Source organism: Balaenoptera ricei, chromosome 2 (assembly GCF_028023285.1).
Source record: "Balaenoptera ricei isolate mBalRic1 chromosome 2, mBalRic1.hap2, whole genome shotgun sequence".
NCBI lineage: Eukaryota > Metazoa > Chordata > Mammalia > Artiodactyla > Balaenopteridae > Balaenoptera > Balaenoptera ricei.
This window is the reverse complement of record NC_082640.1, coordinates 114,264,556-114,280,903: the sequence shown is the minus strand read 5'-3', so window position 1 is coordinate 114,280,903 and position 16,348 is coordinate 114,264,556. Positions and strand designations below refer to the sequence as shown.

Genomic DNA, 16,348 nt, shown 5'->3' with positions numbered 1-16,348 from the left:
ACCTGCTCTTTCCAGCTTCTCACTCTGCCTCCTGGGAAATGGGAGTGTTTAATGACAGAAGCTCACTCTTGGAAAGATGATAGTTTCCAGAGCTGGGTAACAGGATAGCGGATTGGGCAGGGATGTGGGAGAAGGAAATTGACAGCAGATCCCACTCCGTAATGGGGATGCTACATCCCTTGGATGCATCCCAGTTGGGTACTCCCATTACTCAGCTACATGTGGACTCGGTGACCACAGCCTTTTTGTCAGCCGGTGCACAGCTCCTGTCTGCCCTACTGCTGTACATTCTCATTGAGAGAGGGAGTGGCCCAATATGTATGCCATCTGTATGCTCTGGACTCCCAAATTTATGTCTCTAGCTCAGACCTCTCTCTCGAACTCCACAACTAAGACGTGGTGCAGCCGAAAATAAAAATAAATAAATAAATATTAAAAGAAGAAAAGGAAAGAAATGAGCAATGAGAACATGCCAAATTTTTTTAAGTGTGTTGGATATGGTCAAAGCACTGCTCAGAAAGAACACATAGATATATAATTTTAGATACTGTAATTAGAGATTATTTAAGAAAGATTGAAAATTATAGAAGTATGTTTTCCATCCAAGAAGCTACTTAAAAAAATAGCAAATAAACTCAAAGTTGAAAGGACATTTAGGGACTTCCCTGGTGGCGCAGTGGTTAAGAATATGCCTGCCAATGCAGGGGACGCGGGTTGGAGCCCTGGTCTGGGAAGATCCCACGTGCCGCGGAGCAACTAAGTCCAAGAGACACAACTACTGAAGCTCATGAGCCTAGAGCCTGTGCTCTCCGACAAGAGAAGCCACTGCGATAAGAAGCCTACACACTGCAACGAAGAGTAGCCCCCGCTCGCCGGAACTAGAGGAAGCTTGTGTGCAGCAATGAAGACCCAACGCAGCCAAAATAAATAAATAAATAAATAAATAATAAATAAATTTATTTAAAAAAAAGAAAGAACATTTTAAAAGATTAAGGCAGAAATTATTGAATTTAGCAAATCAACAATAAATTTGAAATGAAATTTACAAAAACATTAAAAGTAATTTTCTTCTGATGGAGTTTTGATGGGTGATGGAGCTTCAGGTGTTTTCTTTCCCTTGACTTTCTACTTTACTTCTCTTACTAGATTTTCTAGGAATAGTGTTGCTTTTATAATACAAAGACCCTCTTTTAAAAAAAAGTCCTGTAACACTTACCACAGAGGATTTTGAAAGACTATCTTCAAATGGCAACACATTTAAAGCTCCAGTAGTAAAATCTGCTTTTTAAATTTGATGACCTTGGCTAAGTTGCACACTTAAACTGTATGAAAACTGGCCTGTTCTTAGATTTGCTGAACGATTAGCACGGTCGTAATCAGCTGTGCAAACGTCAGCCACATTTCCTAGACATAGGGATCAGTAGGAAAAGTCTAGAAGGAGTTCCCTAAGGGATAAGATCAGGCTTCCTCTCCCCCACAGCAGAATCCTAAGGAGCCTCGGCCCAGCCTGACCTTGTGTTCTCAGGAGAGGAAAACCCAGAGCCTCTGAAAGTGGAGAGTGGCAGGCCCAGTAGCGCCTCTTTGATCAGTGGCTATTGGCTTCTGCAGCCTGGACTGGAGATTTGGCGTTTTATCATCAGGGATTTAAAAAAAGAAGGTTTGTAAATCAACTATACTTCAATTTAAAAAGAAAGAAAGGAAGAAAGAGAAAGAAAGGAAGGAAGGAAGGAAGGAAAAGAAAGAAAGAAGGAAGGAAGAAAGGAAGGAAGGAAGGGGGAAAGTCAGTGTTCCCATGGATAAGGACCTAGTACCCAAAGGGTAACCAGGCAGGGCCAGAAATGAGTCTTTAGAAGAGCACAGGCACACACACACACACACACACACACACACACACACACACCCTTACTGCAGTCTGGGCTGGACTATGGGGAGCCCCTCACTGGCCACACTCTGGTCAGTCACGGTGGTGACCAAGGCACATCCCTCACCTCTAGGCTCCAGCAGCACAATCCTGGCATCTTGCGGGATAGAGAGTAAGTTAGGCAGAGATAAATTCCTGTCTACAGTCCCAGCCCTGGGGGGATATTCCCACCGACCTTTCCTAGGAGATAAGTTGCCTTTCTGGAGAGCACAGAACCTTCCCTGAGATGTGGGTCCTAAAGACCCTTCTCTGATTTATGGATGGGGAGCTTTGTAAAGCAGCAGCTCCTCTCTGTAGATTCCCAGATACTGTCTCCCATGGGCATAGACATTTAAGGCTTAGCTTCAACCCCCATTCCTTCTTCTCTCACACCCCCTTCAGAATATTCCGATGAGCTCAGCCTCCCCTCCCTATTCTACCTCCTAGTCTTCTTTTTGAGTCATTAGAGCATCAGAACAGACTTTCTGTTTGCACAAATCACACACATGGGCATAGCCCAGACCCAAAAAAAGGCCAGCCCTCCGAATCTGTCTACAACTGGCTCCATCACACTCAGACGCCTTACCTTTGGAGGTAGTAGGAAGGGAGGTCGAAGTAGGGGTCACTACCATACGATAGTGGGAAAGCCCCAAGAGGGAATGGGTGCAAAATTAGGGGAGGAGAATGGGTCACCCATGGAGAGATTTTAGGAGGTATGTGCATCCCACATCAAGAGTGTCATTTGATGTTCAAGCCACCAACACAACCATGATTCTCCATTTCACTCAGTGCACTTTGTAATGGCTGTAATTATGTTTCAGTTGGTAACATACTTATCTGTCTTTCTGACATTGCACCATTCAGATCCTTTACTGTGGTGACTGCTTATTCTGAGTGGTGTCTGCCACACCCAGAGCATTGTTCTGCAATTCTAGCTGATTGACAGACTAACAGAACAAACCACATCCTCTGCAGAAGCACCAATGTCCTTACTTATGCAATGAACTTTGCCAACACCTTCTCCTTGAATATCTAGTTTTTACAACTTTGCAGTTGATCCTAGTGTTCTGTGATGGTTTGTTTCATTTTATAACTGAAATTCTAAGTAGATATTAAAGTAACAAACTTCCAGGCTACAAAGTATTTTACCCCATAGCACTGGAAGTATTTTGAAACCCGTGCTTTTCTGTTTCCTGTTTACCCTTAATATTATATCCTGAGCAGTCTTCATGGCATTAAATAGTCTTTTAAATATGATTTTCAGAAGATTGTATATGCCACCTAATAGATGGTCTACAATTAATTAACAATTTCCTGTTGTTGAATTATTTATGTTGTTTTCAGTTTTTCCTTATTATGTATAATGCTGTGTTTATCCTTGTTGATAAAGCTTTTTTCCCCTACCTGATGAAATCTTTAGGCTAAAGGCAGATAAGTAGAATTGCTAGGAAACAGATATGAATATTTTAAAGTCTTAATGCAGCTGTCAAACTGCTTTTCAAAAGTCTGTACCATTTTACCCTCCAGACAACAGTGTATAAGGGCCCATTTCCTTCACTAATGGTAACGCTTTTTAAATTTTGCTTATTTGGGTAATAATGTGTATAGAAATTCAAAGAAAGTGTGCAAACCCAGTGTGGCCATGGCTGGGTTATGTGGCCTGGCAAAAGTCATCAGGCTTTGTTGTATTTGGAACATAAAAGTTTATGACTGCTGTATCTTCTTCAGGAATTATAAAATTTTATCAGTTGAAACATCCTTGTTTAAATGCATTGTCTTCTAGCATCCATTATTCCTGACAAGAAATCTGATGACAATCTAATTGTTATTCTTTTTCTATATTACCTACTTTGCTTTCTATGCAATGAAAAATGGATGAAAAGTTAGATAAATTATAGCACATCCATTGAATAGATTATTATGCAGCTTTTCAAAAGAATGAATTATGTATGTATTATTTACTTGAATGGATGGTCCTTATATATTATCAAGTGAGAAAAGCAAGTTGTAGAGAAATATATACCATTTTTATAAAAACAAACATCAACTACAAAACTCTATACATTTGTAATCACATTTTGCATACATTTTCTAGTCTAGAGAAAGGAGCAAAAAGGTAGAAACCAGGCTATTCAATGTTTTTTTCTATTTTTTGTCTGTGCTGTGAGGCATGCAGGATCTTAATTCCCCAACCAGGGACCAAACCTGTGCCCCCTGCAGTGGAAGTGCAGCGTCATAACCACTGGACCGCCAAGGAAATCTAAGGCTGTTAGTTTTAGATTCCTCTTTATTTAGGAGAGAGGGTGAAGATTATGGAGTACATTAATAATATAAACACTAATAATGTTATTTCATATTTGTTTAAATTTGAATTTTCTTTACTACTAGAGGTTAGGTATCTTTTCATGTTTATTAATCATTTATTTGATTATATTCTTCTGTAAATTTTCTACTCATATTTTTCATACTATTCTATTGGACTGTTTGGAGTTTGAGGGGAATCAATTTATAGAAGCTCTTTATATTTTATCAGTCATGTGTTGCACATATTTGCTGCAGTATATCATTTGTCTTTGACTTCGTTTATGGTGCCTTTTGCCATGCAAAAATGTTAAATTGTTATGTAGCCAAATATATTTGTCTTTTTCATTTATCTTTCTCATATATAAGCTCTGAGTTTCATGCCATGTTTAAGAATGTCTCATCTGTTTTAAGATTATTCCTAAATATTATTTTAAATTTTAATTTTGTCTACATTTAGATCTTTTTTTATTTGATTTTTATTGGCGTATAGTTGCTTTACAATGTTGTGTTAGTTTCTGCTGTACAGCAAAGTGAATCAGCTATACATATACATATATCCCCTCTTTTTTGGATTTCCTTCCCATTTAGGTCACCCCAGAGCATTGAGTAGAGTTCCTTGTACTATACAGTAGATTCTCATTAGTTATCTATTTTATACATGGTAGTGTATAAATGTCAATCCCAATCTCCCAGTTCATCCCAACCCGCCCTGTTCCCCCTGATATCCATACATTTGCTCTCTACGTCTGTGTCTCTATTTCGGCTTTGCAAATAAGATCATCTATACCATTTTTCTAGTTTCCACATATATGCATTAATATACAATATTTGTTTTTCTCTTTCTGACTTACTTCACTCTGTATGACAGTCTCTAGGTCTATCCAATCTCTGCAAATGACACAATTTCATTCCTTTGTATATACGTACCACATCTTCTTTATCCATTCCTCTGCTAATGGACATTTAGGTTGCTTCTATGTCCTGGGTATTATACATAGTGCTGCATTGAACATAGGGGTGCAAGTAGATCTTTAAATTTTATGGGATATATCCCAATAGCCCTCAACACATGGGTCAGAGAACCACTGTGAAGATTCTACAAGTTACTAATTATGTCTATTGCAATTACACATTTAGGATGGGGAAAATAACAACAGAGTGAGTCTGTGGACCAACTAGACCTACTGTGAGTCACACTTGAGCTCAGACTCTATTGGTCACTTGACCATCATAAACCCCTACTTTAACTAGTAGGCACAGTGGTGTTTTGGGTCCCTAGGAATTAGCATCAATTCAGAGCCAGTGTCTAGTAATCCCTGAAATGTCTGGGTATTGTCTTTCTCCAATGAATAGTAACCTAAAATATGATCACAAGTACTTTGGGGGAAGAAGATTTATGGTATGTATAAGTGGAAATGATGGTATGTACTTTTGGAAATGACGCAGAGCTATTCTTCAAGGGGATCCAGCTCCCTTCTCAATCAAAGGGCTCTGGATCTAGAAATTGACTTAGATCTGGAAACTGAGTAAGAGATCATGAGTCTCCAAAGCGGTGACTCAAGTCAGGTATTTTTTACTACCAGACTAGAGTTTTTCCTTTATATAGATCAAACAATCCTCTAATGAGATGTCCATCTATTTTGTTCCTATAAACACTGTGATCAGTTAGCTCCTGCCAAAATCTCTGCGAGCCAAGTCATTCTGATTACTGGTATAGCCCTGTTGCTCTTTACAGTAGATACACTGACTTCATCTTTGGAGCCAGGAATAGGAGACGTAGCGAGCAGCCACTACCGCAGGGCTAAAGCAGAGCCCCCAAGGAAGGAAGAAATCTGGAAAATGGTCCCCTCCCCCAGGACTTTGATCCAGATATGGTTGGAGAGAGCATGGCTATGGCTCACTGGATGGTGAATTCGGCTGAGGTACCATGCCAGGAAGAATTACTGGAGAGTCACCTTCAAGGGTGCCAGGGGGGAACCATCTCAGGAAGGTTCGGAGCCTCAGAACTCACTGCAAAGTCATCAAAGAGGTGCTGGTGGAAGCCATATGTGCAGAGGTGTGACGCTGTTGGAACTTACGGGAAAACTGCATTTTGGAGCGTCAGGAGAAGCTGTGTGTGGGGAGGTGCTGGACCACAAGAGCCTGCTAGAACAGGAGGAAATACCCCTTCCTCCGCCAGTGTCACTCCAGTGCCCTGTGATAAAGTCTAACAACATGGCAGCTGGCAAGGGGGCGATGTTTCAGCACCACAAACAAGGCAACATGGGAGGGTTTGGAGCAAAAAGGCAATGGATTTATAACTAACACAGTCAGCTGATGATCTCCGTCTCCTTCTACTCACTTCACTTTTATGTGGATGGTTTTTGTGCTTCTATACTGTTATTTCAATAATGTCTCCAGAGTCAGTGGAGACAAACACGTGTACTCAGCCTGCCATCTTGAACAGGAAGTGTCATTTTAAAAAAAAAAAATCTGTAAAGCAGTGTTGGGAAAATATGAAGCACTGATACCAACATGGTTTTTGAAATGGGGTAGTTTGAGTTGTAAGCCCATCACCATTATTAGCTGAACAACCAAGTCGTTGAACTTAAAACTTAGGTAGTTTAACTTCAAAAGCCATGCTTCTGCATAAAATTTCCCTATGTCTAAACTGAAAATAATGCTTTCTTGATAGTGGGACTGAACTGACTAAGTGATGTAATTGTGTGAAAGTGCCTAGCATGGTGACTGACAATGGAAGGGACTCAACAAACGCTAAGGGAGCAAATGGCAATCAATAAGTAATATTTTCCCTTCTCTTCCATCTTCCTGACAGATGTGACTAGAATGGCAAGCAGGCAGTTGACAGATGCCAAAAAATTGTTTTTCTTTTTACCATTTTCTTAAAATTATTGAGCATTTAATAGGCAGTGACATGCCAAGCCCTGAGAATACACAGATAAATAACTCAAGGTCTCTTCCCTTAAGGAATTCACATCTGATTGGCAAGACTGATAAGGAAATGCATATTTCAACATAGTGTAGTATGTGCTGTGATAGAGGCAATGAAAGGTGTGATTATAAGACCTCGGAAAGATTACAACCCAAAGGGGGGTGGTCTGGAAGATTAACCCTAGATTGCATCTGAAAGGATAAATAAGTTAGCAAGATAAAGAGTGATATATTTTCAAAGCACAGGGGGCATATATGCAAATGCAGAGGGTAGGAGAAAGCATGGGACATTTGGGGAAGTCCAAACATTTAGTAAGGCAAAAACATAGATAGTTAAAATGGTGAAAAATTAAGGTGGAAAGGTCAGGCAAGCAATGAGATTTGTAGCAGAAAAGTGATATACTCCCAGTTGCATTTAGAAGAAATCTTTTGCCACATTTGGAGAAAAGATTAAAGAGAAATGAGCCTGGAAGTGAGGAGACTACTAGAAAGTTGCAGCAGCAGTAAGCTAAGTGAGAAAGTATGAGGGTCTCCTCCAGGACCATTACCATCATGACTCCATTCCCCATGATGTCTAGGGATGGTTGCTCCTGGAGCTGTGCAATGCAGAGCCTACATAGTCCTGGACCCAACAAAAGCAAAGGCGGTATGATATGCAGAGACAGATTTGAGAAATATAATTGTGAAGTTTGTGAAATATTATTGACAGAATTTGCTGAGCGAGTAAAAAAGAGGAGGAGTCGGCAATAATAATCAGATTTCTAACAGAGGCAAATACTTAAATGTGGTCCTAGTCACTGTGGCTGGAACCCTAGGACAAGGGCATATTTGGGTAGATGAACAATGAGATTAGATTTGAGAGATGTTGTTTTTGAGGTGTCTGAAGCACATCTGAGAAAAGATACCCTGGTAGGCCATGGACTATATGAGTGTAGAGACCAAGAGGCTCTAGACTAAAGATGAGGATCTTGAAGTGTGTAAGTAGCGATAGAAGCTCTGGAAGTGAATGGATTACCCAGGGAGAAGTTGTACAATGAGACCATAAGAGGGTCAAGAATATAACACTGAGGAGCAAGTCATCTTAGAGATAAACACTGGTCTGGAAAATAAGTTGAGGAGAAAAAAAAGTTAGAAGAAGAAAAAGAACTACGTCTCTTGAAAGGCAGTGGAGGAGAATTTCAAGAAAAAATATTATAAACAGCATCAAATTCGAGAACCAGGATGGTAAAGGGTTCATCAGATTTAGAAACTAGACAGTCAAGAGTGAATGGCAAGAGCAGTTACGGAGGAGTCGGGGGACAGAAGCCAGGTTGCCTCATATGAAAGATTGAATGGTTAGTTCCTGTATGAGTCAGGATCCTCTCTGTTTCAAGTGTCAGAAACCAAACTCAGACTCAGCATGGAAATGGAAAGTACAGAATAGAATTGGCTTCTATCATAGTTATTAATAGATCCAGGGACGCTCAGAAATTGCTTTTCAGAAGATGGTCAGAATCTCTATCTATCTCATATCTCCTTTTTCTTCCTTTTCTCACCATCTCTCAGCTCTGTTTAAATCTGTGTGTTGGCCTCTTCCTTCAGATAGACTTCTTCCAAGAAGCATGTAGCTAGCTACCGCATTTCAAATACTCTCAGAATTATAAAATCAGAAGAATGGGAAAAATCTTAGCTCCAGGGCAATCCAGCAAGAATTCTGATTGGTCCATCTTAAGTTATGTGCCCATCCCTGAATCAAACCCTGTGGCCAGGTGAATGGAGTATTCTTCTTGCATAGCCTATATGCAGGGGAAGGATATTTGCCTGAAAGAAGAGATTCTGGATAGAGAAGAAATATATATCTACTATATTCCACACCTTAGCTGCTTAACATTCCATTTGCCCATATGTACAGAATCAAAAATGTCCCCACTTGATACGATGCAGCCATCCCATTTACAAATGAAAATGCACCATTTCTTGAAGAGAAACAACTGAATGTCATGTCTAGTTATTGCATCCAGATCCTTGAAATAAGTGCATTCCTCTTACTTTCAAATCTTACTCTTTTCGTCTATGCAACCTTTGACTTATACATTTCAACACTCCTGACAGATTAAAAAATGATGGAGGAAAATAGAAAAACATTTTAATTAATTAACAAAAAAGCTATCACCTGGAAAAGGAAGGGGAACAAACAACAGTCACCAATCCAAAGTATATATTTCTGGGCAGGGGTAGGATGGAGGAGGGAGTTTATTAGTCAACCAATATGACTCCCTGCCATCCCGCCCACTCAAAGAACTCTTTTGCCCATTGCCCTCCATGGCCATGACTGAGAGGGGAATAGAAGAGAGTCATCAAAAAGATCCCTGTTAGAGCCTGAACTTCTATAGTAGCCCACTTCCTGCTGGCACAGTTTATGAGAGGAGGGGGTCTAGGGTCACCTTTGAGGCTGAGGAAACATACCCTCACCTTTTGTCCAGGCTTGAGGTTTCACTGCTAGTCAACTCTCCCAACACTGTATAGACTTCAGAACTGTGTGTTCACAGAACTGGGCTCTACCCTTGCTGCTCTCTCTCTTAGCCATAAGCCTTGGAACTTTGCCCTTAGCCCCAGGCTTAAATGTAACTGTGAAAGAATAAGAAGTGAGGCAGAATAACCTGCACCTGTGACCAGACTGCAGCCTACTTGCTGGCCCCGTATAGGGAGAAGGATTACTTAGACAGTTCAAGGAAGGAGAGATGTGGGAAGGGACCAGGGAATCTGGTTTCCTTCATTTTTCTGGCCTCTCAGGTGTCCCAATTTTGTCTCCCTGCTGATTTCCCATCTCCTTGCCTTTTATGCTAATTTTAGAAGGGGCAGAGATTCTGGGTTTTGCAATTCTGTGAGAAGCACAGTTAACCCAGCCTCAGCAATCCTGTCCACAGGCGGAGGGGTCTCCATGTTGTCCCTTTTCTGCTTTCAGCCAGCTCAGCTCAAATCAAAGCTGTCTCTGTTTTGTAAGACCTTACTAAACAGAGACACAAGAAACAGCCAATATTTTCTACCATCCTGGTGTCTTTCTACCAAGTTTCCTAAAGCTCCAGTTTCAATAGCCATTTGGTCTGAGACAGTTAAACTGCAGTGTGAAAGAGTTTAACCAGTTACGTCAGTATCACCTAACACAGAAAGGGCCTCTCACTCAGCCAATTTCACATTTTGGAGCCTCTACCCTTTTAAATCTTGATTTGACTCAAGGTTCTTCTTTCTGTCTTATTTTTAGAAACATGCAATAACTTGCAGTGTAATGAAATGTAGAATTTAATTGGGCTTTAAAATTTAAAACCTTTTTCAAGGCTACTAGACAATGATGAACTTTGTAGATAGATTGACTTATAATCGAGATCCTACATAGAATGTTGGATGATGATAAGGTCTAGGAAGAAAAATGAAGCCAGGGAGAGGAGTATGGGTAGAGGGGTGCACTTTTAAAAGGGTGTCACTAAGAAGGTGACATTTGAATAAAGACCTGGATGAGGTAAGTTTGCAAACCATGCAGGTATCTGGGTGAAAGGTATTCCAAGGCAAGAGAACCGAAAATACAATTGTCCTCGTGTTGGACAAAGCATGGCTGCCCAAGAGATAGCAGTGAAGACAATACGGTTGAAGTGAAGTGAGCAAGGGGGTGGCGACTGGCAGGATACACATAACAAACAATTTCCTTGTTCGGGGTCATTCAGGTTATTTCTGATATTTTTATTTTATAAATAGTTTTGCTCTCAACATTTCATAAATTATTTCTTTAGAAGAGACTCCCATAAATGGAAATCCTGGATTAAGTGGAGTCAGGTTCTTGATTCATAATGTCAAGTTCATTTCCTAGAAAGGTGTAGAGTTTCCCCTTTCACCAAAAATGTATGAAGGTGCTCATCTTATCTCTCATTACCATTAAGTGCTTTCCTTTTCAAATATTTGTCAACCTGGTGGGCAAAAATGGTAACCCATTATTGTTTTATTTATAGTTACTTGATTACTAATTAAATTGAAATTTTTATGTTTATTGGCTGGTTAGATTTCCTTGTTATGCACTGTTTTTCATAAATGTTGCTCATTTACCTACTTAGGCATTAGTATTTTCCTTATCAATTTGCACAGTCCCTTTGTTAAGCTTACTGTCTTGGTTCAGGCTGCTACAGCAAGTACCATAGACTGGGTGGCTTATAAACAACAGACATTTATTTCTCACAGTTCTGGAGGCTGCAAGTCTGACATCAGGGTGCCAGCATGGTCAGGTTCTGGTGAGAACACTCTGGGGTTATAGACTGCTGACTTCTCATGGTATCCTCACAGGGTGGGAAGAAAGCAAACTAGCTCACTGGCCTCTTCTCATAGGGCACTAATCCCATCATGGGGGCTCCACCCTCATGACCTAATTACCTCCCAGAGGCCCTCCTCCAAATAGCATCACATTGGGGATTAGATTTCAACATATGAATTTTGGGGGGACACAATCCTTTAGTCCATAACACTTATTAAATCTTGTTTTCATTTTTGCTGGGTCTCCCAAAATAATATGCAGGAATAGCTCAGGGTCATGAATATTGTGCTTGTTATCACTGCTCCATCACCGCAGTGGGAGTCTCCAGCAAGTTACTGCTATATGTAAGATGCAGGCTCATAGAACTCTACACTTTGTCTCTCTCTTTCGAGGCCAGCAAAGCATCCTATCTCCTTCCTCCAACTGCCCTTGCTGTCACTCAGCTCCTTCCTACTACAGGTTCCACCCTGTTTGCTGTTCAACTCATTAGTCCATATTTTACAGCAGTCTTCCTCATTATAACGTGATTTTTTTTTTTCCACAGAAAGGGTCTTGTGTCTATGGTGATGCAAGAGAAAGTCTGTGCAGGGACATTGCAACTTTCACTTACTTTAAGAGCTGGTTAAAGCTGATTGAGGTAAAGAGTCAGTGGAGATCCTTAAAGGGCCCAGCAGAGGCCAAAACTTTGTAGCAAAGTTAAAAGTAGGAAAGCATAAAGAACTCATTTCTTGTCATTGCAGTTACCTCTCCTAGGCATGAAACTTTTCATATGCATCTAACAGCAACTTTCCATATTCAAAGATGTTTTTCATGTATTGCCTTACACATTTGGTCTGAGACAAATTTTTAGACAACTTAGACAACTTTTTATTCATTTTATTTTTTAATAAATTTCTTTCTTTATTTATTTATTTTTGGCTGCGTTGGGTCTTCGTTGATGCGCACGGGCTTTCTCTAGTTACGGTGAGTGGGGGCTACTCTTTGTTGTGGTGCATAGACTTCTCATTGCGGTGGCTTCTCTTTGTTGTGGAGCAAGGGCTCTAGGTGCGTGGGCTTCAGTAGTTGTGACACACGGCCTCAGTAGTTGTGGCTTGCGGGCTCTAGAGCGCTGGCTCAGTAGTTGTGGCTCACGGGCCTAGCTGCTCCGCGGCATGTGGGATCTTCCCAGACCAGGGCTCGAACCCGTGTCCCCTGCATTGGCAGGCAGATTCTCAACCACTGCGCCACCAGGGAAGCCCTGGCAGATGGATTCTTAACCACTGTACCACCAGGGAAGTCCCACACAACATTTTAAAACCACTTTGTTAAGGAAAAGGTAAGTATTGTATGGCAGCTACAGAATGATAAAGGATTACTGGGAAAGCTTTCTTTTTATAAATGAGAGAGAGTTTAAACATTTTTCATGTGAAAGGTAAACAAATAGTAGGAAGGGAGCAATTCAGCAGCATAATTAATAAAAATGGCTCTACTGCAAAGTCTAATAGCCTCTCCCTTTTGTTTACCCTCCACATGCAATAAATCAGTCTTAAAGTATAATTTTCCCAAAAATGATATCATGACTCTCATACAAATATAAAATGAATAGGTGTCAAAATCTTATTCAACTCATTAATTAACGAAAGAACCAATAAGATGTTACGACCAGTTCAAAGGACATTTGAGAAGCTAGGTATTTATAGGAAATGTTAGAATAAGATTTGGGGGTTAGACAAAAAACTGATTAATATATAACAAGACAATAAACCGTAATCTTTGGGATTATCAGTTCTAATAGACAGAAATTATCTGCATCTCCAACAGATGAAAATGTACACATTAACCTTTGTTCAGAGATGATAGAAAGTCAAGCTCAATGTGGCACTGAAGATATTCTGCCAACTTTTCTGCCTATTGCCGAGTTTCAAATGTTTTTTCTGACATAGAATGAAAACAGTGTTGTAAAGGAGGGGGAGTACAAGTGGTTCTGGAAAGGAGGGAGCCAAGAAGTCAGAAAAGGGTTCTAGGAACCCACAAACTCTCCCTCCTGATTCAGAAAGAGGAATGACTCTGCCAACAGCCTTCCAAACCAGTAGTGAGAGAGTTCTTACTGAGCTGCCCCACTTGGACTCCCTACCAGCCTCTATCCCCAAAGGGGGCAGAAGAATAGAGGCACTGAGAGGAAGAAGCCGTCAGGTGAGACTCCATCCTCTCCCAGACACTGGAGGGAAATAATTACATGGAACACCTGCTCCAGGCAAGAGCCCACAGCCCACAGCAGAGTCCCAAACACAGAAGAGCATGAAGAGGACCTGTCAAGGCTGCATAGACTCTGAGATCTGTGGGGCCAGATGTGGTAGATCAATTGCTCTGACTTAATTTTGCCATTGGAGGTATGAAGAAACCAATAAGAGAATGACAGCTCAAGGACCTCAAGGAGGTGGGAAGGGAAACCTAGCCAGACCAGAGGTGGGAGACACCTTGGATTATGGAGGAAAGGGGGAGGACATCCTTCACTGATGGGAAGGAGGTAGGAAGGGAGAGAACCCCTTACAGATTCATAAGGCATTGGGAGGGACAAGAAGTTGGAGTTCCCAGACCATTTTTTCTGCCTCACCTATGAAGATGGAGGGTGCAGTGGTGAGGAAGTGGGCTTGAGAAGACTGACGTTATAGGCTGAACTGGGTCCCCTTCCCCCAAATCCCCAAATTAGAATGGTGAAGTTCTAACCTCTAGTACCTCAGAATGTGACTATATTTGGAAATAGAGTCTTACAGGGGTTATTAAGGTTAAATGAGGTCATTGGGGTGGTCCCTAATCCTATGTGATCAGTGTCCTTATAAGAAGAGATGGTTAGAGACTCACAGACATAGAGAACAGACTGGTGGTTGCCAAGGGGGAGGGGACTGGGGGAGGGATGGAGTGGGAGGTTAGGGTTAGAAGATGTAAGCTATTATATAGAGAATGGATATACAACAAGGTCCTACTGTATAGCACAGAGACTATATTCAATACCCTATGATAAATCATAATGGAAAACAATATGAAAAAGAGTGTGGGGCTTCCCTGGTGGTGCAGTGGTTAAGAATCCCCTGCCAATGCAGGGGACACGGGTTCAAGCCCTGGTCCGGGAAGATCCCATGTGCCGCAGAGCAACTAAGCCTGTGCGCCACAACTACTGAGCCTGCACTCTAGAGCCCGCGAGCCACGACTACTGAAGCCCACACACCTAGAACCTGTGCTCCGCAACAAGAGAAGCCACCGCAATGAGAAGCACACTCACCACAACGAAGAGTAGCCCCAAATTGCCGCAACTAGAGAAAGCCCATGCACAGCAATGAAGACGCAACACAGCCATAAATAAATAAATAAATATTTTTTTAAAAAGAAAGAATGTATATATGTATAAGTGAACCACTTTGCTGCTTAAGACACAGACATGCACAGAGGAAAGGCCATGTGAAGACAGAGGGGGGAGTCAGCCATCTACAAGACAAGGGCAGAGCCCTCAGAAGACATCAACCCTGTTGACACCCTGATCTTGGACTTGCAGCCTCCGGAACTGTGAGAAAATAAATATCTGTTGTGTAAGTCACCAGTCTATGACACTTTGTTATAGCAGCCCAGCAAATGAATACAACTGGTGAAGGTTTAAATACATGTTGAGGGTAAAGGGAGATGGTCCTGAGTAGGACCATGTGGCAAAATTGCCAGGTGATATTAAAAGTCAATTATCTTGGAAGCCATAATTTTTTAGTGAATTTCTTCAGTTTTCCACGACAACTTAACTGTAGAAGTTAAGACATTTGGACTGATCAAGCACAAGGTTTCTCCCAAAAGGTTCAGTGGGAAAGCAGTGAGAAAAATAACAGGGCAATTACAATACAGTGATCAAAGTGATACATTGTGCAGTACAGACTATATAAAGAAGGAAATAGAGTGGGGAGGGGATGGATATAATAGGACAAAATGGAGGGTTCAGGGAACAGGGATTCTCGATAGTATTGACAAGCTAATGTAAGAGAAAACAGAGCAGAAAGAGGTAGAAGAACAGGAATTGATGGCCAGAGAGTAGGGTGTGTACACTTAATATTTCAAGATAGATGAGACTTGGGTGATGACAAGTCTAAATTACCCCCATGTTTGAGAGCAGCTGAAGTGAAGTTGGGCTGAAAGTCCCTGGAACTGAGGATGTCAAAGAATTGTGAGGCTAACTATTGAATTAGGTGAACAATGAGGTCACCCAGATTGAGGCTGGGACTTCTAGTAAAGAGGAATCTTGTAAGCTAGTCCTCCTTGAATGAGGGGAGTGGCAGCAGGCTGGTCATTCAGGAAAATTTTATGGAGCACTTACCATGATCCAGATTCCAGGGATATAGTAAAATTAAGATAAATGATCCCTGTGATCCTGGTGGTCTTCAGTGGAGGTGCTCATACTCTGGTGGGAAATGCAGGATGCTAACAAGGAGGGGTTCAAGGCCAAAAGGCAGGAATCTCTGACTAGACACGTATACATGATAGCAAAGGAGGACTGGATTGGCAATGGCTTTGGGGACCTAGGATGGTGTGGTGCTCCTGAATCCACAAGCATACAGCTCCATGATGGCACCTACAGATTGTATATCTCTCATTCACCACTCTATTCTCAGTTCTACATAGAAAACGCCAGACACATATTAAGAGTGCAGAATATTTGTTAAATGGTGATTGACTGAATAAATGAAGTCAAGGGGAAGGTGGAACATCAGAGTAAGAAAAATCTCCTCCAATCCAGAACTGAAAGTGTTTCATCTATTTGTGATACTCTCTAAAATGATCTATTGATCCATTAGATTAATGAGCCTAGTACAAGAGCTCTTCAGTCTGAAACATGAACAGAATTGCTGAGCCAATGAAAGATGGCAGTTAATTCATTCCACAAATATTTATTGAGCACCTCTTTTTTAAATAAATTTATTTAT

At 41.1% G+C, this 16,348-nt stretch overlaps 1 protein-coding gene across 1 annotated transcript in view; it reads right to left on the bottom strand.

The window, feature by feature from the left end:
• The window catches only part of LOC132360128 (dehydrogenase/reductase SDR family member 2, mitochondrial-like), a 60,532-nt gene that overhangs the window by 5,045 nt on the left and 39,139 nt on the right, over positions 1-16,348 (bottom strand). Inside the window, 1 exon segment of the mRNA XM_059915214.1 lies at positions 9,775-9,780. Coding sequence (XP_059771197.1) covers positions 9,775-9,780 — 6 coding nt within the window.